This window comes from Vipera berus (genome assembly GCF_964194415.1).
Source record: "Vipera berus genome assembly, chromosome: 2".
Classification (NCBI taxonomy): domain Eukaryota; kingdom Metazoa; phylum Chordata; class Lepidosauria; order Squamata; family Viperidae; genus Vipera; species Vipera berus.
Window position 1 is genome coordinate 269,414,155 of NC_138203.1, and position 26,739 is coordinate 269,440,893.

Below are 26,739 nucleotides of genomic sequence, written 5' to 3' on the forward strand. Positions count from 1 at the left end.
CAAACAGAGGCACTGAGTTGAAGCAGATTATTTTGAATTAGGATTCATAAGGTAATATCTGTCTTTTTAGCTTCATCCTTTCCTAAGAAACTTTCAGCTTTACAATCTGTCCATGGATAATATTTATTTGGATGAGGATAGAAATCCTGTTGCTAACTTGGATATCATAAACTGGGCAATGTTTCCCAACAAGTCTACTGTTGGAATGAAAATTGGGAATATAGAAAGAGAGGCCTCTTCAGAAGTCAAGATCTCCATCAATCAGAGTGCCATCAAATGGCCAACATCATTTAACCAGGTGGCTGAACTGTTATTATTGTTGTCATTTTATTATTTATCTGCTCCTATAGATTGAAATTGAAGTCCTACCACTCTGATGGAGGGTCCGTGTTGAAAGAGGGTTGGGTTGAAGGACTCACAAAATCCCTATTGTTAAGTGTGTGGATGCCAGAATTGTTCTTGGGCAGGATGGAAATCATGTGGTTGGTTAGTCCAATACTACTTGTATGTAAGGAAGTTAAGCAGGCCAATAAAGCCATTTTAAGGCAGATGGCTTCTTCCATGCTGGATCCTGCTTTAAGACTTGAATTCAGGAGACAGATACAACAAGTTATAGTGGATGTTGTCCTAGCAGTTGCTGAGATACGAGCAAGCAACCTTTTGCATTACCTGCTTTGTATTACACTCCCCACTTTTTTATTGTTGCTCATTCATGCCAAAGATGATGAGGTGGTATCCATAGCATATGTTCAGAGTTCCATCTGAACTTTGAGTGGACTCTGGGACAAAATGGAATAGGTTTTCCTGCTTGAGCAGGGGGCTGGACTAGAAGACCTCCAAGACCCCTTCCAGCTCTATTCTATTCTAAAAATCATGCTGAACTTCAAGCTCTTGGGGAAAAAAGGATGATATTTTCAGTGACTTTGTGACAAAGGTATTTTCACTGTATTTTGAAACAAACATTAAAATTACATACTTGAGTTTTCTAAATTGGAATCTTCTGAATTATTTTCATAAGCAATACCCTAATTTTTATACTTCTCTAATTTTATATTTAGAAGGCACCTTTTTCTAGGTGTACTGAAAGTTGTCTCCCAGGATACAGCAAGGTGATGAGAGAGGGAGCACCGGTTTGTTGCTATGACTGCTCTCCTTGCATTGAAGGAACAATTTCCAGACAGGAAGGTGGGTGGCTCAAGACCAAAGAAGACATCCCATTCAAGTATAAACCACACATGACCCTGCTTATCTCACAAACTGAATCAAGTTTGTTAAATCCTGCCACCTGCTGAAAGACATAACCTACTTGTGCCTATCAAACTATTTCTCTCTCTAAATGCCCCATGATCCAGATAATTGTGGATGCAGATAGGTCTTCCTAAAACTAGGTATTTGGTCTTTCTTGTGATTATTGAAATATGTTCTGTCAGCATAAGACAAATATTTAATTATAGGAAATATATGCTTAGGCAAAACATAGAAATCATTTAGGTTCAGAATTGGCAGCATGACAAACAGGGAACCTAGGATAAATAATTAATGTTCTACCTATACTTCACTGTCTTTTTTGGTAAATAAGTTATGATGTGTTAAACATTACTGGATTCACTACTTACACAGCAATTACTTATGTTTCTCAGATAGACCCCACTGTGAAAAATGTCCAGATGAGCAGTATTCCAACAAGAATGGAGATCAATGTGTCCCCAAGGTTTTTAGTTTCCTGTCTTATCAAGAAACATTAGGTTCCAGTCTGGCTCTGATTGCCTCTTTTTTGTCTTTTACCACTGCCTTTGTCCTGGGAATCTTTATTAAAAACAGAGAAACTCCTATAGTCAGAGCCAACAACCGGGACATCACATATATTCTCCTGGTCTCTCTTCTTCTGTCCTTCTTGACTTCCCTTCTATTCATTGGTCTCCCCAATAAAGTGACCTGTCTCCTTCAACAAACCGCCTTCAGTGTTGTCTTTTCAGTGGCAGTGTCTTCTTTGCTGGCAAAGACTGTCATGGTGGTGGTAGCATTTCTGGCCACAAAGCCTGGCAGCAGGATGAGGAAATGGCTGGGGAAAAGTCTTCCCAACTCGATTGTCTTAACTTACACTGGTATTCAGATTGGTATATGTATCATATGGCTGGGAATCTCTCCTCCTTTCCCAGATTCTGACCTGCATTCCCAACCAGGACAGATTCTTCTAAAATGCAATGAAGGATCTGTCACCATGTTCTATACCACACTGGGCTACCTTGGCTTTTTGGCTACCATCTGCTTCTTAATGGCTTTCCTAGCCCGAAAACTGCCAGGGACTTTCAATGAAGCCAAGTGGATCACCTTCAGCATGTTGGTTTTCTGTAGTGTTTGGATCTCCTTTGTCCCCACCTACTTGAGTACCAAAGGGAAATATATGGTGGCTGTGCAGATTTTCTCCATCCTGGCCTCCAGCTTGGGTTTACTGGTCTGCATTTTTGTTCCCAAATGCTACATCATTATTCTGAACCCTCACATGAATACCAAACAGCACTTAAGGATGAAAAACTGTGAGAAGTATTGATTAATAGTACTTTTTCCTAAATAATTACTGTAATATAAAATAAAATAGTTTGGAAATAAAATTCTTTTTATGTGTTCTAATAAATATTTCTGATTCTTGAGAGGCCTGGAATGCAAGAACAGTATTTCTATCATGCCAAACTGCTTAGTTGAGAAGAAAATCCAACTGGATTGACCATGCAATGTTTTCAGTATGGGAAATATGTTCCTCAACCGGCATGTCCTGTGGATCATCACACTGAAGAGAAGTAGTATCAATGTTGAGAGTAAGACAAATATTTTGCAGATCATTCTACAGTGGAACATTCAGTGGGGTCTAGGGCAACTCACCATGGCCAACTCACCATGGGACAACTTGCCATGGGATAAGAGTTACACTAATATTGAAGAAACGATGGAATAGAATCGTTTTTAAAAAGGATGCCAAATAAGGAACAAAATAAAATGTGAATAATAAAAATTAAAAGATTTTTTAAAAAATTATTTTAAATAATTAAATTGAATTATTGAATTGTTCTGCAGTGAGTTGTCCCATGGTGAGTTGACTGTGGTGAGTTATCCTGTGGTAAGCTAGCTGGCCATGGCAAGTTGGCTGTGATGAGTTGGCCATGGCGAGTTGGCCACGGTGAGTTCTCCCATTCTGTATTCAGTGTGCCTTCTAGTAGGGGAAAATGTGTCTACCTCTTGCCTTGTTCAGACCCATATTAAGATCCTTAGGGAAAGAAACACTGCAGGAAAAACCCAAAGGGGGGGAAATGTTTTTTTTCCCTTTATATATTTGAGAGTTGGCAGAAGAATAGAGCCTTCCTAGCTGCAGATCTATTTTGATATACACAATGATTCCCACTAAAGAAGCATACACAGCTCAGTTATCTGTGAAAAGTCCCACATATATGTGAGTTGCTCTGATGCTCTATTGAGGATGCAGTGGATATATACATTTACAGTATTTCATACACACAGGGTGGATGGAGAAAATGTGTGCCTCATTCTACTGTAGCTGAAGTGTGTAATTTCCCTCTTTAGTCCTCTAAACAGCATGCAGGTCTTATTCTTCTCCCAAGCAATTGAGCCTGGGGAAAGTATAAATTTCCTATAATTTCACTATGAATGGAATGGGGGAATGTCACTCTCCCCATTACATTCCCCCAATTGCAGCTCTTTTGACATGGCCCCTTGAGATGTAACATAACCTGTTTGGAAGAACAGCTGAAGATTATTTAATGGGATTTTTGCTGTGGCTGGATTAAAGCCTTTCAGAATAAATCAAAGAAAATCTCAGATAGATGTTTGCCCAACCTGTATGTAAATAAATTCAATGAACAAGAGGTCACTACATTTGTAGGATTCTTGATGTTACACATGTGCTTCCCATATATGCAAACTACATGCATTATTACAAGGGACAAGAGGAAAAAATAGGGTTGCCAGTGCATGTTTCTGCTCTAGTTAGTCAAAACTGGAGAAAACCTTTGAGAAATTGAAAAAGAATCAATATTTTTTTGAAAAATTGAACAGCCCTCTCTCAACAGAGGGGGAGGGATACAATATCATCTATCTCCAGTCTAGAATACAGCCTTTCAACAGTTCCAAGAAGGCTCCACACACACATTTGCACTACTCAGGTGACCCTGAAGACTCAGATAAGCCTCCAGGTAGCATTAATAACTCGCCAAAAGAATGCAAATGACCAGTTGTCTGCAAGGAGAATAAATCCTGCCATTCCCCACCATCCAGTCAGAGCTGAAGAAGCTTCTTGGATGAGAAATGAAACATCTTCAAAGAAAAACAAGAAAGTCCAGTTGCCTTGTGAAAAAGCATCTTTGGGATAACTATGACCTGGATGACTGAGAATCTCCATATACATTTAGAGAAAATTTTTAGTTTTCTGGGAAACAGATTTCTGCCTTGCTATATCCTCCATAGCAGTCATTTTGTGATGGCCATAAAAAGCTTACAAACTTCTAAATTTACCACTGAGTCAAAATCATACATATCCTGTGATATGACGACAGGGTTTTTTAAAATGTTTTTGATTTTAATTGTTTAGTTTAACTTATTTATTGGGGCTGTTTATTTAATTTCTTTTAACTTTTGTATTGTTGTTTTTATTGTTGTTTTTATTGTTTTTATTGTTGGGACTTATATGCCGCCCTGAGTCCTTCGGGAGATAGGGCGGCATATAAGTCCCAAAAATAAATAAATAAATAAATAAATATAGGAACATCTGGGAGAAATGACCTGATTTTATGATGATCATAAATGTGGCTGTTACTGGTCTTCTCTTTTGCAAAAGTGAGAAGATTTCATAATAGGTACCTCTGATGTTTGACCACAATAAAATCTCATTTTCTGGTTAAACTTTGATGGCTATTTAACCTGAAGGTAGCAAGGAGTATCATCCCTACAAGGACAGGGAAGGGAGGAAATGTATTGTTCTAACTAGTTAGAAGCAAGCATCTGTTTTCTTAACAAATTACAAAGTAGCATCTCCAAAATAAGTTTTGGAGTCCAGTTCAGCCATTCTGTTCTATTGAGCTGTCTGCTATCAACCCCCTCTACCACAAAGATCCTGCAGGAGAAGGGCAATATGGACAACTGTGGGACCTGGCTGTGAGGGAGAGCTGTGAACCATAAACATAAAGCTTTCACTGTGTATCTGCATAACAGATGCAGTGCCCTTTCTGTCCTTAATAGGGGTACAAAAGTGGCAGGTCAAGCTGGTTGTGATGACAATGACAACTTAAACAAGCAGTTAGTAATGCAAGATGAAGAAGTTGTTTTGGATAGAGGAAGGTGTGAATCAGGTATTACACATCAGTCATGCAAGAAGAGCAAGATATCTAAAAAGCGAAGTCACCCTCTGGTTGATGATTCAGTTGTAAAAGATGTCAATTTTGGACATCTTTTACAGAGAAAAGAGGCATGTTGTTAGGTTTTGTGATGTTGATGTTGCTGTACATCTTGGTACTAATGATCAGTCCCCAAAAGATTTACTTTCTGTGCAGAATGATTTCCAGAGCTTAGGCAGGAACGTAGCAGGATAGGCTGTAGGCTTACTTTTTCAGAGGTTTTACCTTTATATAAGGAGCAAAAAGGAAAAGGCCAGGGTATACCAGGGTATTGCAGGTGGAGATGAAGCAGCATACAGGGGGGAGGTACAAAAACTATCCTTATGGTGTTTAGAGAACAACTTGCACCTGAACATCGGCAAAACAAAGGAAATGGTGCTAGACCCACCATCAGCTACAGAGTTTCTTGGGGTTTGCCAATTTCTATCGGCAATTTATCCCATCCTTTGCTGCAATACCTTTGCCCCTTATGGACCTGCTATGCACCTGACAGGCCACGATGAAGCCACATCCTGGTCAGCCACTGGCATGGTCTACGGCATGTCAGCCGTAGACCCTGAAGGCCTTGTTTGCAAGGGAGCCTGTCCTACTTCACCCAGACCCTGACACACCATTTGTGATGCAGGTTGATGCCAGCGACATTGCAGTCGGGGCTCCTTGCAACCCTGTGCCTAAACGTCGAGGAAGCTAACAGACACTGAACGTGTATGGGCCATCTGGGAGGAGGCGTTTGCTGTGCGATGGGCGCTCGTGACATGGCGACACCTCCTGGAAGGGGTGAAGGAACCATTCAAAGTATGGATGGACCACAAAAACCTGGAAGTACTACAGATACCAAGACGCCTGTCCCCAAAACACATTAGATGGGTGCAGTACTTCCAAAAGTTCTGTTTCCAACTGAAATATGTGCCGGGGGGAAAGAACTTTCTGGCCGACGCCCTCTTGAGATTGCCACAATATAATAGCAAGAGGGAGGAGGTGGTGCAGGTGATTTTTCCCCCTTACCAGCAGGTTGTGGCGAGAGCGGTATCCCGTGTTGTAATGGGAGATCTGGTGCAAGAGTTGCAGACAGCACTCACAGACATTCCCTGGTTATGGGGATAAACTTTATGTCCCACAAACTATGCGGCAAGAGGTGCTTCAATGGTGCCACAATCCAAAACAGGCAGGCCACTTTGGGTTCCTGAAGACTCTACATCTGGCAAGGTGGCAGTTTTGGTGGCTGCGAATGAAAGCGGATGTCACGTCTGTGCCACCGCAAATCCCCATATGGGGAAGCCCTTGGGATTGTTCCAACCAGTGGCAGATCCTACCAGGCCCTGGGAGGACATTGTGATGGATTGTATCGTTGAGTTGCCAGAGAGCTGTGGCTACAACGTTATTTGGACAGTGGTCGATCTTTTCTCCAAGCAGGCACACTTCATGCCCTGCAAGGGGCTGCCATCTGCCCAAAGGCTGGCCAGGTTGTTCATCACACATGTATACCACCTGCATGGAATACCCTGAAGAATCATCTCGGACCAGGGGGTGCAGTTCACAGCTCACTTCTGGCATGAATTCGTCCAATTCATCAGGTCGTCCCAGGGTCTCAGTTCAGCATAGCATCCCAGCTCATTCTTGACTCCTTCTTAATCCAAAAATGGTAAAGGAACTATACTTGCCAAATCTCCTGATCTTATATGCCAGTTATGCCTCTATCACAAAACTCAAGAATATATTTCAAGGTTTATTTCCAAGTTTAATATGGATATTTTCTTTCTTCAGAAACTCATTTTTAACATCATACTCCTTTTCAGAAAGCTCTCCAGAAGTACTTCCATTCCAGCAGGATTTTTTCCCATAGTCCTCTTAAAGTTCAGGAGAGAATGAAGGTTCATCAAGTTTCATCAAGTTCTGCTCAATTCTCAGAGACTGTCTGGAAAAATCCCTTATTCCTTATCAAGTTTTCTTGATAAGATTTTGGAAGTGGTTTCTCCTTCTCTCCTTTCTAGGGCTGAAAGAGATCAATCAGCCCAAGGTCACTCACCTGGCATTGTGCCCAATGGTCTTCATGGTCTTCCTCTTATTAGCCTTAACATCGTACTATCTCTCATTAAACTGTCTCTGTCTCTCTCTCTCTCTCTGTGGGTGGGTGTGTCTTCCTTACTTGCATGAAATAGTTCTGAAAACCAAATCTCTGAGAATAAATCAGGAAAAATATCTCATAATGTAAAGATGCTTGTTTTGCATGATAAATAATTGACAAAGGGAAACACCTCTATAGTGTTCCTATTATGAATATTTCTTTGTATTTGGTGTAAAAGAGGCAACCCTTCACAACTTTATTGTGCTTCCAGTCTTAGCTTACATAGATTTCAACTGATGTATTTATTCATAGTAGCTAAGAAACTGTATTTCTACATAATGTCTAATGAATTAATGAAATTTTAAAATGAATTAAGGATAGCTAATCCCCACTGAATTCAGTGGGACTTATTTTTAAGCAGATGTACACAAGATGTACAGATAAATAAATAAAAAAACAAGCAAAGCAGTACCAAGTACCTTATTAAATAATGTTGGCCACATAATGACACTTTGATTTATGGAGACCTTGACTTCTGAGGACCCTAATTTTCTACACTTCCAACTTTCACCCCAGAGGTAGATGCTTTGGGAAACACCGCCCACTGCATGATATCAAAGCCAATAGCAGGATCTTGATTCTTCTCAAAATAACCTCCTCCCACACTAAAATTGGAAAGCTGGAAGTTTTTCAGGAACAGATGAAGCTGTAATGACACAGAAAATCAGACCTGTAATTTACACATTCCAATTTGAGCCTTAATCTACTGTTTTCACAACTATGGGTAATCCTTGATTTATGACCATTAATTTACTGTCCATTCAAAGGAACAATGGCATTGAAAAACTGACATATGACTGGTTTTACACTTACGACCGTTGCAGCATCCTCATGGTCACAAGAGGTTAAAATTTGGGCTCTTGGCAACTGAATTTATGAGAGTTGCACTGTCCCAGGGTCATGTGACCACCACTTTGTAACCTTCCCAGCTCGCTTCTGGCAAGCAAAATCAATGGAGGAAGCCTGATTCACTTAACAACTGCAGAGATTCAGTTGCCAGCTGTGGTAAAAGGTCATAAAATGGGGCATAACTCACTTAACTGTCTTGCTTAGCAACAGAAATTTTGGGCTCAGTTCTGGTCGTAAGTTGATGATTGCCTGTATTATTATGGATTGGGATAGTCTGAATAACTCATTTTCTTCAGCTTTGTGCTTCTGTCTAGAAAGCAGCTCAAGGAAATGTCTCTCCTTACTTCTCCAAGAAAACCTAGATCTAGATATGCCTTGTGAAATACTTGAATAGTTCACAATTTGTCAATGATAAGTTTAGTACCCATGAGAACTTGAAAATACAAACATTTTGTTGTACAACCAGTGTTCTAACCTGAGGACTTTGCCATTTCTGAGGCTATACTTTAATTTTTTTGAAGCTCCAACTTTCACTATCTCTATCTCACACATCCCTGTCAACAAAAGTGTGTATAGTCAAGGCTATGGTCTTCCCAGTTGCGATGTATGGCAGTGAAAGTTGGACCATAAGAAAGGCTGAGCACCAAAGTATTGAGGCCTTTGAACTATGGTGCTGGAGAAGACTCCTGTGAGTCCCTTGGACTGCAAGGCGATCAAACCGGTCAGTCCTAGAGGAAATCAACCCTGACCGCTCTCTAGAAAGCCAGATCCTGAAGCTGAAACTCAAATACTTTGGCCACCTAATGAGAAGGAAGGACTCACTGGAGAAGAGCCTAATGCTGGGAAAGATTGAGGCCAATAGAAGTGAAGTAGAAAAATTGACAGTAAAAATCTGAAAATCTGGTCCACAAGGGCCTCAAGGTTGATGAAGAACACACAGACTCCTGTAGGCACAAATGTACAGGTCAGAATTTTAATGCTGTCCTTTTAATGTGCCAGATTAAACATTACCTTGCTTGATCAAGTCAGTGGAACTGTGTTCTTTGGCAAGAGAAGTGTGCTTCTCCTTAGACAGATCTGAGCCCAAAGACAGTGGGCACCTGTCTCACAGATCTACAGAAGATCTCCATCATGATATCTGAAATACTGCTCAAGTGTGTTTTGCTACTGATGATTGTGTATCTAACAGTGGTAAAGGGAACTAATGTGTGTATTCAGAATTTAGGCCAGTGGAGTGACCCCCATGAGAAGCCATGGATCGTATCTACCTACTCTGTTGGAATTGGACAATGTGATGGGAACCCACCCCTTTCTTCTGGCGTTAGTAAGGTATTTATTAACTGTTGTATATCAGACCATGTAGGATTATGAGTTTTCATAATAGTTTGGAACAAATCAGCCATTTCTGTAGGTTTTGAAGACAATGGCCCATAGTGTTGTTTCCAATTAAAAAGATCAGTTGTAGTGAAAGGTACATATTAATACACGGGCCGATGTTGAATTTCACCTTGAGGATTCATAATTGGTTGATCAACTTGACGCAATGGTGCAACGAGATCAGATTCTACATTCTCTATTTTAGCTGCTATTGCCCTAGTTCTGGCATGGGTCTGAGGCCCTTTTTGTGGTGTAACACCTCCCTCTGCCCCCATTACACTTTGATCAATATTACTACCATTCCCTTGCCCCCCATTCACCACTCCAGTTGGTGGCTCATACAGTGGCTCATATGGTGGCACAGGTGGCCTTGGCAATGGCACAGGTGGCATCAGCAATGGCACATGTGGTGACAGTAAGGGCGGAGCACATGGAGGTGGTGGAGGCCACCAGTCCTCCTCCTGACTCTCAATTTTCACTTTAGGCACTTCCACTGTCTGTGGCTTACGGGTCTTAGAAGCTTGCTTGTTCACACCAGTTTTCCTCTGCCCTGGACTCTGAGCTACGCACAGTCTAACCATCTCTGCCTGGCATTCCAACAAATCAGCACTTTTCTCATCCAATGCATTCACCCACTGGTCAATATACGGAAATTGATCTCCATATTTCTTATCATCCCCAGCTAGGATTCCCCACAATGCATCCACAGTCTCACGTCTAAAAGAACCTTGTGGAGGCCAGCTTGTCCCTAAAGTGGGCCATACTTGTTCACACAGACATTTCAATTTAATCCTATTCCCCTTTGGATATTTAGGATCACTAAAATAATCATCAAATCCTTTTAACATGCATGCCAACGGTGTGTTGGGCACACTCTGATGCCCCCCCATACTAATACACTGCCACTGACCTACGGTGCCAGACGTTCCAACGGTCACCAATAGGAATTGCAATGGCTTAACCTACCACACAACCTAACACAGACTGCTTTAGGGACGACGTTGTCCTGAGTCCAGGAGGGTGATCAGTCCCCCTCTTCTGTCTTCAAATGAGACAGGCACACCAGAGTTTAACAAATACTCGCCTGAAACGCATTGTCCACTTCCCTGTCCTGGCCAGGATTTGTTCAGACCACCGTTCCTACACTGCAGGGTTCTTGGACTCAATCAGAGCACCGTCGGTACCACAGAGATGCCACTGCTGTCTCCCGGAGGCTGGATCCCCCGTGGCGCCTGGAGAATGTTCAGGAGTGACTGCCCGATGGGCCCAAGGGGTTGAACGGTCCTCAGCAAAATGTTGCCTTGACCTTTTGTCCTGCCGCAGTTGCCATTTGAAGTAGAAAAATTGACAGAAGCCAGGCCAAGCTCTTCAATGTAGGAAGTTTATTCTGCGCAGGTTCAAACTGCACTTAGCATGAAAGAGTCTGAACCCCAAAAGGTTCAAATCAACATACATTTATACAGTTACATTCATCTGGTATTCATATGTCATATTATAGGCGTTACAAAGGGAGGAATAATATATGGTAATGTAAGTAATATTATATAGAGAAGTGAAATATGCCTAGTACAGACTAACAACAAAAGAAAAGGAGCTGTCAGCAAAAGGGAGTATACATGTGATAAATGTTAGCTCAGGAAGAGAACAACAGGATGCATATGTCTGGGTCAAGATAAAAATACTAACAGCTTAGCACAGCTACTTACTTGCTAGCTTGCAAGCTAAGGGGAAGTAGGGCAAAAGTCAGAGGCCGTAGCTTTGAGAGCTCTGCCTCAACCTAAACCAAAGTTACAATTCTTCAGGTCATCAGACCTTCTGTCCCACCCTTGGGTTGACAGGTCACACCTGAGTTAGTCCCTGATTCTGCATTGCCTCAGAAGAAGGGGACAACAGAGAATGAGGTGGCTGGATGGAGTCACTGAAGCAGTAGGCGTGAGCTTAAATGTACTCCAGAAGATGGTAGAGGACAGGAAGGCCTGTTTCTTATCGCCTCTTATTACATTCAACCTTGAAAATGCTCCGCTACTGTGATATTATGTCTAACTAATCCCCCATGCATTCTTGCTTCCCGCTCCCTTCTTCATCTTACTTTAACTCTAAAAGTGATACACAGTTAGAAATATAAAATAGCTGCTTCTTCATCTTTTGTCAAAGCAAGACAATCCAATGTTAGCAGCACTGACAACCACTTTACAAGAGAAGAGCAACAAAGATGATCAGCAGACTGGAGGCTAAAACTTATAAAAAATGGTAGCTGGAATTCAGTATGTCTGGTTTAATGAAAAGAAGGACTAGGGGTGACACAATAGCAGTGTCGCAATATATCAGAGGTTGCCACAAAGAAGCGGGAGTCCAGCTATTCTCCAAAGCACCTGAAGGCAGGACAAGAATCGATGGATAGAAACTAACCATAGAGAGAAGCAACCTAGAACTAAGGAGAAATTTCCTGACAGTTAGAACAATTAATCAGTGGAACAAGTTTTTAAGAAGAGACTGGACAGCCATTTGTCTGAAATGGTATAGGGTTTCCTGCCCGAGCAGGGGATTAGACTAGATGAACTCCAAGGTCCCTTCCATCATCATCATCATCATCATCATCATCATCATCATCATCATCATCATCATCATCATCATTATTATTATTATTATTATTATTATTATTATTATTATTATTATTATTATTATTATTATTATTATTATTATTATCCTACCTCTAAAGGAATGGGATCCTACTCCTACAGTGAAAAGATGGTTAAGGATAAATCACACATCTGATGATGCTGGGATAAAAGCAAAGAAAATTGCATTTGAGGAGGGCAATCAAGAAGCAGTATGGAAATATCTTAAATAAGAGTTATATTGTTTTTTGTCAAGTATTAATATGTTTTCATTAATATTTTAAAACACTTTCTTATAACATAATCTAGTTTTGTGTACCTCTTTTATTGTTCTTATTTATATTAAATGCATGAAATAATAAACTACCTTCTGGCATATCGTTTTTAATACTTAAAACAGTCATTAGGGCAGAGAACTGGTGGTTACATTATTTGAATCCCACCACTGATATAGCTATAATACCATTAAGGTTTACTCATTGATCTGTTTATCAGCCAGTTACAAATCCATCTGGTGAGGATGATGTCTGTCCCATCTTTTTCTAGCTTACCAAGAAGTAGGTTGTGATCTACTTTGTCGAGGGCCTTACTGAAATCTAAGTATACTATGTCCAAAGCGTTATGCTGGTCTACTAATTTAGTCACTTTGTCAAAGAATGAAATTAGATTGGTTTGGCATGAACTGTTTTTAACAAACCCATGCTGGCTTCTAGTTATAACTTTTTTTGTATTGAGATATTCACAGATCTGTTTTATCTTTTCCATGATATTCTCAGATATTGATATCAGACTGATTAGTCTGTAGTTTCCTGGGTCTGTTTTTTTATCATTGTTTTCATTGGCAAGAGATTTGCATCTCATCTAAAAATTATTATGTGCAAATCTTGATAAAACATCTCTAAACTGGTTTCAGAAACTTGTAGCACCTACATTTTATTTGCCTGGCATTTTTGTTATTCTGCTTCTATGAGCCAACCTTTGTAGTCAGTAAAAGGAATAAAGCAATTCAGTTTTTATTTTTGAAGGACAGTTCAGTTGTCATGAGGGCTTGCTGATTTTGGAGAAAGCAGTCCCACTGGGCCAGCCTAGTATATAGATGTTAGGGGACTCATATCCTCATGATGCTGTTAAGGACTAGAACCCTGAGAGAAATGCATTTGGCTGGTCTAGCTTAAAATTTGGAGACAGCAGAAAGAGGGTGGAGGGAAATTGGAAGGATAAGAAGTACCCAAAGTAGATGTCACTTCCTGATTAAAGCATAAAATATGTCTTAAGATAGGTGGTCATACAAATCTTTTAAAATAAATGAATAATTAAAAGAAATTACCGTATTTTCCGGCGTATAAGACGACCCGGCGTATAAGACGACCCCCTACTTTTAAGAAGTTTTTCAAGGTTTTTTGTCTTATACGCTGGAAAATACTTACATGCCCTGCCCTCCCTGTCTGTCGCAGAGGAGGCGAAGGCCCAACTGGCCCCGCCGGCCCTCCCGCTGCTCCCACGCTTCTGTCGGCCCCCGAGGCGCAGCGTTTCCCGGGCGGCAGGCAGCGCCGGAGGGCAGCCGCCACCCCGCCACAGCCGGAGCCCCTCCTGCTTCCCCCCACAGGCCTTGAACTTCTCCCATTCGGCGCAGGGCGGGGCAGCTCCGCCCGCAGCCTCTTTTTCATGTGCCGCTTCCCTCTCACCGTCGGCCGAGGCGCGCTCGGCCCGGGCTCCCGGTCCCTCTTCCCGGCCGGCTTCCCGCGCTGCCCCTCATGGAGCTGGACTGGGCGTGCAGCCTCTCGGTGTGGCTGCTTTTCCTGGGCAGCCTGGCGGTGCAGCTCCTGCGCTCGGACCTGTTGCTGAGCCGGCGGCTGCTGCTGCACGTGGGGCTGCTGGCCATCCTGAAGGCGCTGGGCTGTCCTGCCACTGCCTGAGGGGAGGGCCTCGTGCCCGCCAGACTCACCTGTCACCAGCACCGCTCTCCCCCCCCGCGGGGATGCACTTCCGCCGGGCGGTGCTGGCCGAGATGAGCCAGCAGGCAGCCGCCGTGAGCGCGGCGCTGAGGGGCAGCAGCGGGAGGGCCGGCGGGGCCAGTCGGGCCTTCGCCTCCTCTGCGACGGACAAGAGCCGACGGGCAGCGCCGCCTTCGCGTGGGGAGAGCCGCCCGATGCTCCCGCCCAGCCGTGTCCTGGAGCCGCGCCGGAGATAGCTCGGTTGCGCGGGGAGGCCCGGCTTTGCAAGAACGGGGACGCTCGACTGATTTGTTTTTTTTTCCGGCGTATAAGACGACCCGGCGTATAAGTCGACCCCCCAACTTTTGAGAAGATTTTCATGGGTTAAAAAGTCATCTTATACGCCGGAAAATACGGTATGTTGAGCTATGGAATGTTTTTAAGAAATGACAATCTGACAATATCTCTATGTCCTTTTAAAAAAAAATTATACAAGGACTCGAAGCCAGAATCTGAACAAAACAGAGTTAAACAGTATGATTCCAGATCAGTAAAGAAATGGGACAACATTGTACAATCACTTCTTATTTATTCATCTCATACATTGAATGGATATTAAAGAAATGTAGATGAGAAGCCAAATAACATGGTTTTAAAAGGGTGGAGGAAAGATCAATAACCTTCACTATGCTATTTATTGATAGTAAGATTAATCACATGGGAGAAAGAAAAAAATCTTTGAACAAATAACAAAGAGTTTTCAATGTCTTACTTTATCTTAGCAATATTTTGAATAAAAACGTAACTGCCAAAATAAAGATCACACTGTTTTTCACCATTAAACAGTATGATTCCAGATCAGTAAAGAAATCAGCAACACTGTACTCTCCTTGTTTATTTATTCATCTTGTACATTAAATGGATATTGAAAAAATGTAGATTAGGAGACAAATAACATGGTTTTAAATTAGTGGAAAAAACATCAATAACTTTCACTATGCTATTTATTGATAATAAGATTAATCACATGGGAGGAAGAAAAAATATTTGAACAAATAACTGTTTGCAATGTCTTATTTTAACTTAGCAATAATTTGGATAAAATATAACTCCCAAAATCAAGTTCACTCATTGTTTTTCATCATTAGATGCTCCTTCAAGTTCATCTCAGGTCTCAGAATGATGATGTAACATTTGGGGACAAAGATGCAGCCGAGTAAGCCCAGGCTGGAGGTCAGGATGGAGAAGATCTGCACAGCCACCATGTATTTTCCTTTGGTGCTCAGGTAGGCAGGGACAAAAGAAACCCAAACACTGCAGAAGAGCAGCATGCTGAAGGTGATCCACTTGGCTTCATTGAAGCCCCCTGGTAGTTTTCGGGCTAGAAAAGCCACCAAGAAACAAATGGAAGCCAGAAAGCCCAAGTAGCCAAGGGCAGAATAGAACATGATGACTGAACCTTCATTGCATTGCAGTACAATCTGCCCTTTTTGGGAATATAAATCAGAATCTGGGAATGGGGGAAAGATTCCCAGCCATATGAAACAGATGCCCACCTGAACACCAGAACAGGAGAAGATAATGAAATTGGCCAGAGATTTCCCAAGCCATTTCCTCATTTTGCTGCCTGGCTTTGTGGCCAGAAATGCCATCACCACCATGATAGTCTTAGCCAGCAAAGATGACACAGCAAGTGAGAAAACAACACTGAAAGCAGTTTGTCGAAGAAGGCAGGTCACTTTCTTGGGTTGACCAATGAATAGAAGGGAAGTCAAGAAGGAAAGCAGAAGAAAGATCAGTAGAATGTAGGTGAGATCACGGTTGTTAGCTTTGACTATGGGAGTTTCTCGATATTTAATAAAAATTCCTAGAACAAAGGCAGTGGTAAGAGACAAAAAAAGGGCAAAGGCAGCCAGGATGAGACCTAGGTTTTCTTTGTAGGACAGGAAAGTTATAACTTTGGGGACACACTGATCCCGGTTCTTGTTGGAGAAGTGGTCATCTGGACATTTTGCACATTGGGCAACATCTGGAAAACACAACTGCTTTTAAATAGTGATTCAATGACATTCAGCACATCATGACCAACTGACCAGAAGCAGTATGTAGACAGAGCAATGAAGATTTTTTTTTCTCTCTATTTTTTTAAAAAATAATATTATTAGAATAATGAAATGCAAGGGAAAAATGCTTAATTACTAAGCATGAATAAAGTAGAAAATTATGTTTATGGAAAACATTCCTCTCTCCCCTTTTGTTATTTCCCCAAGTTATGAGTAGAATAAACACACACACAGAGACAAACAAACACACCATTTCCATACATAATCTATTTGTTTCTCTGTGTGTGTGTGTGTGTGTGTGTGTTTTACTTTAAAGTGTAAAGATTCTTGCTTGCATCTGATATTAGTTTTGATTCATTTCACAACTTTCTGGTTAAAAATCATGTTCTAAGGCTTTAAATATATCCTACTGTGCAATGTGTTCCACATACGAGAGCTATTCTTTTTAATAGTTGCTTAAACTTCATCACAGATCCTGTAGATCAGTGTTTCTCAGCCTTCATAGCATTAAGACATGTTCTTCAATTCCCAGAATTCCTCAGCCAGAATTCCCCAATTCCCTGAATTCCATGGCTCCTGAGGAATTCTGGGAGTTCATGTCCACATGACTTAATGTTGCCAAGAATCTGTATGTATTGTCAGTTGTGTCATTGCTGCATATTCTCCAAATTCACCTCCCAATCTGACATCACTGACAAAATTTCTATTTTTCCAATTCTCTCCTAAATTGTTCTTGAAACTGCCAGAAAAAATATCTTAGTAGAGTTTGAGGTTAAGGTTAGGGTTAGGGTTAGCATTTTCTTTGCTTTTTGAAACTATACCTATAAAGAATATTTGTGATTTCGATTCATTTTGTATAGGATTTTTCTGAATAATTTGATGTATTTCATTCCAATGCTTTTGAGGTTATTTTGCATATCCACTACAGATGATAAACTATTCCTTCTTCTCATGGCTTTTCCAACATTAAATGTTCTATTATTTGTTTATTTTGCAATTGTTGATGTAGTTGTAGAACAATTGAAAAACATGTGTTTTTCAAGTAGCCAAGAGCTAACCCTTAAATTATAACTTGAAATGAATTTTCTGTATTTTTCTTTTTGAAAGCTCTTCTCATTTTTGTATTGTGATTAATTGTTTGACATTTTGCATCCATTTTATCATAAAAATGTTTATTTTTTCCATCTCCATGTTGTATTTTAAAAAAAATTATATATGGTTGTTAATCATATATCTTGTTTTGTATATGTGTTTCAAATGCTGTTGTGTTTCTTAAGGTCTCTCAATCTTTTTCAAGATTGCTTGCTATTGTTTCAGCAACTTGTGAAACATGCACCATGGTGAATTTTACCTTCACTGAACAGTTCTTGCAGTGTTTTTAGTCTGTTTCCTGAGTCTAGATATAGCATGAATCTAGATGGTATATTGGTATATGAGAACAAATCTTGCTAATACTAGAGCTGTGGTGGCAAAGTGATTAGAATGCAGTATTGCAGGCTAACTCTGCCCACTGCCTGGAGTTTGATACTGACCAGCTGAAGGTTGAATCAGTCTTCCATCCTTTTGAGGTCAGTAAAATGAGGACCCAGATTGTTGAGGGGCAATATGCTGACTCTGTAAACTGCTTAGAGCATGCTGTAAAGCACTCTGAAACAATATATAAGGCTAACTGCAATTCCTATTGCTACTATATTATCCTTAGAATAAAAGACTGGTGCTGCTTCTTTGTTCTTCAATTACCTACCTTCCTGCACAGAGATAGTTCCTTCCATGCATGAAGAACAGTCATAGCAACAAACTGGTTCTCCCTCTCTCATCAGCTTGGTATATCCTGGGAGGCACCTTTCCGTACACCTAGAAAAGGGGGCCTTCTGAACAGAAAAAATATATCAGAGAAATGTATGAATGAGGGGATTACTTCTAAAAATGGAAGTGAGCACCAAAGTGGGTTCATGAATTAAAGAGGGTACTTTCAAGATCTTTTTCCAAATACAATGAAAATATTTTTGTTTTAGTGAAAAGTTTCCACTAGCAGTTTCATTTCAGCAGGCTATGATCTCAGAGTCCACTCAATGTTCAGAAAAAGCTGATGACTCTCCCATCCAGGCATCATTATCCTGGGATTTTTCTGCATTTGGACTTCAGCTTCAGCCAACTAGTCAATGATACAAATTGTGGAAAGTTTAGCCCAAAATATGGAAAGCAAAGGGTTATTTTGTCTTATCTTAGCAATTGTTAGAACACCATCTGTCGCAACATTTCCTCTGACAATATGTATTTCTTAGATCTCAATTTACTATCAATTCAGTGTCAAAGAAGACTCCAGTTCTGAAAAAACATTGAATGATTCAATAGAAGAAAATCTGTGTACTCAGGGTTGAATTGTAAACTCCTTGATACTCTCTGGTTTTGACTGCCTGTTTGCAGATATTTCATTACTTGAATAGATAACATTATCAGTGCTATCATCAGGCATTGATGATGTTACTTAGTTGGGAAATTAACCAGTGAAATTACCTGCAAACAAACAAACAAGCTCAGAGAACACCAAAGATTCCGCTGAATAAAATGCCCTACTGTAAGTCCCTCAGTGTCAAAGGCCAATTCCCTGGTTTGTGATGCTCCTAGGTTTCCTTACATGCTACAGGCAGCTTTGGGCTAGCCAACAACATGTTTTCCATTCTACATCAGAACAATGCTGGTATTCTCATCATAAACAATAGATTTTTTTAAAGTATTTTATTAGTTTTCTATCATTACAATTCATTTGTGCTTAATGAACAACATGTCTGGGTTGATTTTTGCCTAGTCATTACAGTTAAATTCTTTTTTTTTTATTGAAAAGTTTTAAAATACATTTTATCTTTAACAATCCCCCCTCCCCCTCCCCTACCTATCCCTCCCTACCCCTCCCCCCTCTCCCCCCCCCGGACTTCCCAGAGCTAAGTACAAGGTATAAAAACAGAAAACAATCATAAACATCCATATGCTAACAACAATAAACTCTTAAATCTATCGCCCTCTAACTCATATAAGATAACTACAAACAATATTAATATTACATATAAAAAGAAAGATAAAGAAAAAAAAAAGAAAGGAAGATTCATTCAAATGCTAAGTGAAACTTTTTAGTCCCATATTTCTTCTGGATATATTCAATCCATTTTTTCCACTCCATAATATAGCGTTCTTGCGAGTGATCTTTCAAATAAGCCGAGATCTTTGCCATTTCTGCCAGGTCAGAAACCTTTAAAGTCCATTCCTCTATAGTCGGCAATTCCTCCTTCTTCCAATACTGACCTATTAGAACTCTTGCTGCTGTAATTAAATTCAACATCAACTTAGTGTCCACAACAGTAGCTTCTGTAGTTATACCCAACAAAAAGAATTGCAGACAAAACTTTATCTTTTGCTTAAAGATCTTCTGCATGTTCCACCAAATTTTTATCCAAAAAGCCTTAACCTTTTTACAAGTCCACCATATATGAAAATATGTTGCATCTTCATCACCGCACCTCCAACATTTGGGCTGATAATTCGGGTACATACTTGCCAGCTTTTTAGGATCTAAATGCCATCTATAAAACATTTTATAAAAGTTCTCTCTTAAACTTTGAGCTTGTGTAAATTTTACATTCCTCACCCAAATCTTTTCCCACGTGTCCATTGTAATAACTTCTTGAATATTTTGGGCCCATTTTATCATACAATCTTTAACAAGCTCTGTTTCTGAGTCAATTTCTATCAATGCAAGATATATCCGTTTGATATGTGCCGGACCCTGATTTCTAATTTGCTTTATCAGATTTTCATCAGTCATTGTAAAGCCAGTTTTCTGATCTTCTTTCCACCTGGCCCGTAGCTGGATATATTGAAACCAAGTTTGAATAATCTTCTCATCTCGCAAGAGGCTGTACGGTTTCAGACACCAAACATTTCTTTCCAAACTTAAAATCTCTTTATACGTAGTCACATCATGTTTAAAACCAACATTTATATTTTCTATTGCGTGTTTTGGGATTGCCCACAATGGTATCTTACAGTCTAACTTATGTCTATACTTCTTCCAGACTCTCAACAATGCCTGTCTTAAAATATGCACTTTAAACACATTATCTACCTTCTTATCATACAACAAATATGCATGCCAACCAAACAACAAGTCGTGGCCCTCAAGATTTAATAATCTCTCTTGTGTCAAATTAATCCAATCACTTATTCCTGCTAACGCAGCAGCTTCATAATATAATTTAAGATTGGGCATTTTAAGACCACCTCTTTCACGAGTATCCTGCATAATCTTAAGTTTAACTCGCGGCCTTTTCCCTGCCCAGACAAATTTATTGATACCTCGTTGCCATTCCTCCAGATTAGAGTCTTTCTTAAGAACCGGTATCATTTGGAATAAAAATAAAAATTTAGGCAGTTAAATTTTTACTCTCTGTCCTGCTTTCCCAATCATTGATAAAATAAGTTCTATATCTGAAAGTATTCTGTATCTTTTTTTCCTTTGATTCTCAATGTGCGTCTGTCCATTTCTGCACAGTCCAATATTTTCTTAATTATTACTTCCTTTGGTGGTGTTATCTCATTTTTCCACTGCTGTGAAAATACAATCCTTGCTGCGGTTAATACATGTAATGTTAAATATACATTTTGTTTATCAAACTTTTCTGGCATTATGCCTAGTAAAAAAAATTCAGGTTTAAAATCTACATGTTTTCGGACTTCCGGTGGCGACGCGACGCCGAAGACAGCCGCCTCCGGGCTGTCCGCTCCGCAGCTGTGTTTTTTTCATCGTAAACAGCGCCGATCAGCAGAGCCAGGCGTTAGCAACCACCCCTGCCAGAAGGAAATACCCTTGAGTATCAAGATGCAGGCAGAGCGGTACAGGAGGTCAAGGTGATGTGGACTTTTATCTTTACTCTCTAGCTCAATGGATTTTATAGCTTTAAAGTGAAAGTGCGCAACAAGTGAAAGTGGGGAAAGATGGCGGCCAAAACTTCTAAAGCTCTTCGGAATGCGGGGTCTTCCCCGGTGCAACAGACCTCGTTGCAAGCTTTGCTTCCTCCTGCACCTCCTCCGGCATTGACGCTTAAGGATTTACAAGATGCCTTTGAAAAGCACTCACAATTAATGTCTGATATGATGGATGAAAAGTTGAAAAAGCTGGAGGAGAAATTCGAGAAGAAGATGGAAGAGAAGTTTAGAGCAATGAGGGTAGACATGTTGTCTACAATTGAAAGTGTAGCTGAATGTGTGCAACAGCTGGATGAAAAAGTGGAGGATCTCAGTCAAAAGAACTCTATATTAGAAGTAAAGGTATTAGAGAATGAAACTATAAGGGACAAAATGGACGGAGAATTGAGCCTTGTTCAGTACCATCAGATGCAGTATGCTATTAGAATCAGGGGCTTAAAAGAGAATCCTAAAGAAGATTTAAAGCAGCTGATCTCTGAGGCTTTGGAAGCGGTATTGGGCCAGCCAGCATCTGAAATTGAGGGAAGCATGGATAAAAAATTTCGTGTAAATTCATGGATTGCAAGACAGAGGAAGTTACCCAGAGATGTGGTGGTTTATTTTACAAAGAGAGTAATTAGAGATGAAGTCATTCAAGCTGCTTATGATACTAAATTGGTAGTTGCTGAGCAAGAAGTCCTGGTTTTAAAAGAGATTCCTCCAAAGATTTTAAGGAGAAGGAAAGATTTTGCATTTCTTGTACAGGAACTTAAGAAATGTGATATCAAGTTTAGATGGGAGATTCCAGTCGGACTGGTGGTGATGCACGAAGGTAAAAGACATCGTCTGGTTACTGTGGCCCAGGCACATGATTTTTACAGCAATGTGCTAAAAGTAACCCCCCTATCACTTCTGGAAGCTGCAAAGGGATATGGTGAGGGAAAGCCTCAAGATGTTGCAGGTAGACAGGCAGAGGAGAATGGTGCTGGAGGGGATCAAGTTACAGTCTCATCGGCTGCTGCTGGAGAGCAGAGGATGACGCGTGCCGCCCCAAGACGAGCAAGACGAGAGCAAGAGCAAGACCAGCAGAAAGTTATGGAATCTCCAAAGCGTACTTACAGTGAAGCTGTGGGAGGGGCGCGGTCCAAAGAAGTTACAGGGGCCATTTCAGACGTGATCCAAAAGCTTTGGGGCGTCAAGATTGGTGACTAAATTTTTAATTTAGAATGTCAATGGATTAAATTCATCATAGAGGAGAAAGAAAGTTTTTCAATATTTAAGACTGATATTATTTGTTTGCAAGACACGCATATTAGGGTTATGGACCAAAAGGATTTATTGAATTTAAGATGGGGTATGCAAGCTCCTAATCAACAATAAGTTGACTTTTTTTAACTTACTACACATAAAGGTTACCTAATTGGATTATAATTTTTTTAAATTTTTTATTTTATTTTCATTGGAGATTGGAATGGTGTCCTAGACGTACAGATGGATAAAGCTGGTTTTGTTTTTTTTTTAGTGTGTCCTGAGTCATGCTAGATTGCCTAAATCTTTTTTTTTATTTGTACTCAAGGATGATCTGGAACTGTGAGACATTTGGCGTGACATATGCAAGAACTATTTTTGATTATAGTTCAGTTTGGTTGGAGATTAATAAGGTTAATAGAGATAGGCGCTCTTGGCGCGTAATTGAGAATTTGTTTAGAAATTAGAGAAATGCGGGAGAATGTAAATAGTTGATGAAAGTTTTTTTTTCTTTTTTGAAATTAATATGAATAAGGATTGGGACTAAGAAATTTCATTTAGCATTTGAGTAAAGCTCCTTTTCTGTTTTCTTCCTTTTTTTATCTGTAATATTAATATTGTTTGTATTCATTTTACATGAGCTAGAGGGTGATAGAATTAATAGTTTATTGTTGATAGCATATGGATGCTTATGTTTTTTTTTCGTTTTTATACCCTGTATTTAGCTCTGGGAAGTCGGGGGGGGAGGGGGGAATGGGGGAGAGGGATAGGGAGGGTTAGATAGGGGTGGGGGAGGGGGGATTGTTAAAGTTAAAATGTACTGTAAAACTTTTTAAATAAAAAAAAAATCTACATGTTTTCCTAACATCTTTTCTCACCAAGTATGTATTTTAGTCCAACTTTTTTTTTATTTTACACATGTCCACCATAAGTGATAATATGTACCAGGATTTTGATTACATTTCCAACATTTGCTAGACATATTTTTAAACATTTTTGCTAAACTAACAGTAGTAATTTCAGTCAAGAATCTTTTCAATCTCTCTGCTATTATTGAGGCAAAAAAAGTATAATCCACATTTAATAATGCTTTTGGACTATAATTTTTTATCTGTGTCAAATCTGAATCTTCTCTTGATATTAAAGTAATACTTGCTTCCATCCATGTGTTTGGTAGTTTGGCCTCTAATAATACCTCATTACACACTTCCTTCATTGGTAGACTTAATGTATCTTGCAGACATTTGTAAACCTCTGCGGGTAGCCCATCCGGTCCTGGGGTTTTATCGTTTTTCTGGTTTTTTATAGCTTCTATCACTCCCATCATTGTAATTTTTTCATTTAATATATTTTTTAGTATATTTTTCTGGTATATTTGGTAGGTTTGCATTTTCAAAGTATTGTATGATTGTTTCTCGAGAAATTCCTTCTACATCATATAATTTTTCATAAAAGTCTTTCTTTTTTTTAATTGCATCAGTTTGGAATTGTAAGTCACCCTTCTCATTTTGTAGTTTATTATCAGTCTCTTCTCTCTTTCTTTTTTCAGTTTATATGCCAACCATCTTCCTGGCTTGTTTGCATTTTCAAAAAAGTTTTGTTTTACCCTTTTTATTTGTAGAGCCAATTCTTCTGACTGTATTAAATTTAATTTATGTTTCACTGTCTCCATTTGTCTTTTCACAATTTTCTTTTGTGGATGTATTTGTAATTCTAATTCCAGTTTCTTCAATTCTTCTCTTAGTGCTGTAAATTGTTGTTGTTTTTCTTTGTTCTTTTTAGCCATATATATTATAGCTAATCCTCTAAAATATGCTTTGGCTGTGTCCCATGTATTCTGAATTTAAATCTCTTCCTTTTTATTTGTTTAAAGAAAAACTCCGTTTCCTTTATTGATAATTCTACAAAGTGTTTCTCTTTTAACAAGGATTGATTCAAACTCCATCTTGATTTCTTCTTTACCTCTTTCTGGGTCAGCTTTATTGGATTATGGTCTGCCCAAATGTTAGGTTTTACCTCAATCTCATATATATTACTACTTAGCTTAGGGGACATCCATATCATGTCAATTCTAGGCCAAGATTTATGTCTATTCGAATAAAATGTGTACTGGGTCTTTTGGGGGTTTCTTTCTCTCCAAGTATCCTGTATGGAAATTTCTTCTGTCGTTCTGTCTTTCTTCCCTTTTTTTCATCCTTTGCTCCTTCTATAATCTAATTTTCTATCTACAATTGTATTAAAATCTCCTATCAAGCAAATGTTTTGATGTTCCCTTTCCAATATTTTCCTGTTACCTATTCCAGGGAATAGTGTTCAAAAATAGTAGATAGAAAGAGGATCTTCTCACCCAGTTTCACGACATGCTGTTATTGATCCTCTCGTAGGGCTAGTCCTCATCCTTCGATGCTGTCAGTAGCTCTTGCACAGACTGCTTCTTCCGTAGGTTTGGAGGGATTTTCTTGGATTTTCTAACTGACATCTGCCCATGATCAATGAGGGTTTCCTCCTTTGTTGTTGCCTCTCTGGGGTGACCTTTGGCCCTTTGAGGCTCTCTAGCAGAAGGAAATTAGCTGTGGAGTATGAAGCTCTGATCTTCCCACATCTATATTGCTATGACATCAAACCAGATATCCCTTATCATAAGAATAGATCTTTTGATAGGAACAGGAGAAATAGTGTCTCCTTCAACCTGTCCTTTTAGATGTGGTGACTCTCCATATAAGTTAAAAGACTAATAAACCACAAAATCACATGGATACATAGGAACAGGTGAACAATAAAACCCACATAGAGGCAGACTTGGTTACCTTGTTAAAAGATGTTGGCCATATGATGGCACTCTCATCGACTGAGATCTTGATGTCTGAAGAGACTTCTTTTTCAATATTCCCAATTATTACCCCAGCAGCAGATTTGTTGGGAAATACTGCCCAGTCCATGATATTAAAGTCAGCAGTGGAAATTCCATACTCATCCAAATAAACATCATTTACAGAAGAATTGTAAATCTGGAAGTTTCTTAGAAATGGATGGAGCTGAAAAGACATGGAGAATCATCCTTGCAATGTATACATTCTCATTTGGGCACTAAGTCAAAACAAAGGTGAAGTGGCTGGACAGACCACTCAAGACAGCTGGTAATCTTAACACGTTTATTAGAACAGAGCAACAGGTAACAGGAGCATTCGGCTTTTTATAGTCTGGCGCCGGTCTTTTTCCCGCTTCGCTTCTCCTCCAATCAGCTTTGCGGCACGTCTGACAGTTCGGTTCCTCGTGCTGGCGGCTTGTGTTGCTTTGACAGCTGAGAGCTGTCAACTAGTGCGCCTGCGTGAGTCGGGAGTTTTGACAGCTGTCAAAACTCCCTCGTGTTCGGCTGTCACGCTTTACCTCATGTTCGGCTGTCAAACGCTTTACCTTATGTTATGAATCAATTACGTTAACACATTAACTGAACTATATACATATAATACACCCCTTACCCTTCCCCTGGATCGTTTCTCCCCCCGTGTGTTTGTTTGTTACTTCCTCCCCATTCGTAGTCCTGTAAGTATGCAGGTGCTTTCCTCAATCGGCTGGATCGTCGCGGGGGAGTCTCATTTTCGGGTTCTCGTTCCTCCTGCGGTTGTTGTGGCTGTGTCTCTTCGGCAGGTGGAATATTCGGTATGAAGGGAGGTAAAAGGGGTTGTTGAGATGGTGGGGGTGTATTTTGTGGTTTGCGAATACGTAGTTGATCGACGTGTCGCCGTAATTGGCCTTGTGTGTCTGAATGAATTAAGTATGAGACGGGTCCGGTTTGTTTTATGATGACCCCCTGAATCCACTTTTGGTTGCTGGTGTAATTCCTTGCCCAGATGGTTTGGCCTGGAGAGAAGGTTCGTGGTAATGGTGTTGGAGGTTCTTGGTGGTTTGATGTTCTATCAGGGTGCAGTCTGTCTAATCTCGTTATTAGCCTCCTGCCCCACCGTAGCTCGGCTGGTGTTTTCCCGGTGGTGGTGCCCGGTGTGGTGTGTTGGGCCAGGAGAAATTGGCTAAGCCGCCGGTGCCAGTTCCCTTTTATGAATTTATTAAGTGCTTCTTTGGTGGACCTTACCATTATTTCTGCCATCCCATTGGTCGATGGGTGGAATGGCGCTGACGTCACCAGTCTAATACAGTTCCTCGAAG

At 40.1% G+C, this 26,739-nt stretch overlaps 1 protein-coding gene across 1 annotated transcript; it reads right to left on the reverse strand.

The window, feature by feature from the left end:
• Window positions 1-15,429: 15,429 nt before the first annotated feature.
• On the reverse strand, window positions 15,430-25,967 carry LOC308662965 (vomeronasal type-2 receptor 26-like; the record flags this gene model as incomplete). Its single annotated transcript, XM_081319110.1, has 3 exons — window positions 15,430-16,334; window positions 18,113-18,222; window positions 25,963-25,967. 3 exons carry the CDS (start codon window positions 25,965-25,967, stop codon window positions 15,430-15,432), a joined length of 1,020 nt encoding a protein of 339 aa, XP_081175236.1.
• Window positions 25,968-26,739: the final 772 nt, after the last annotated feature.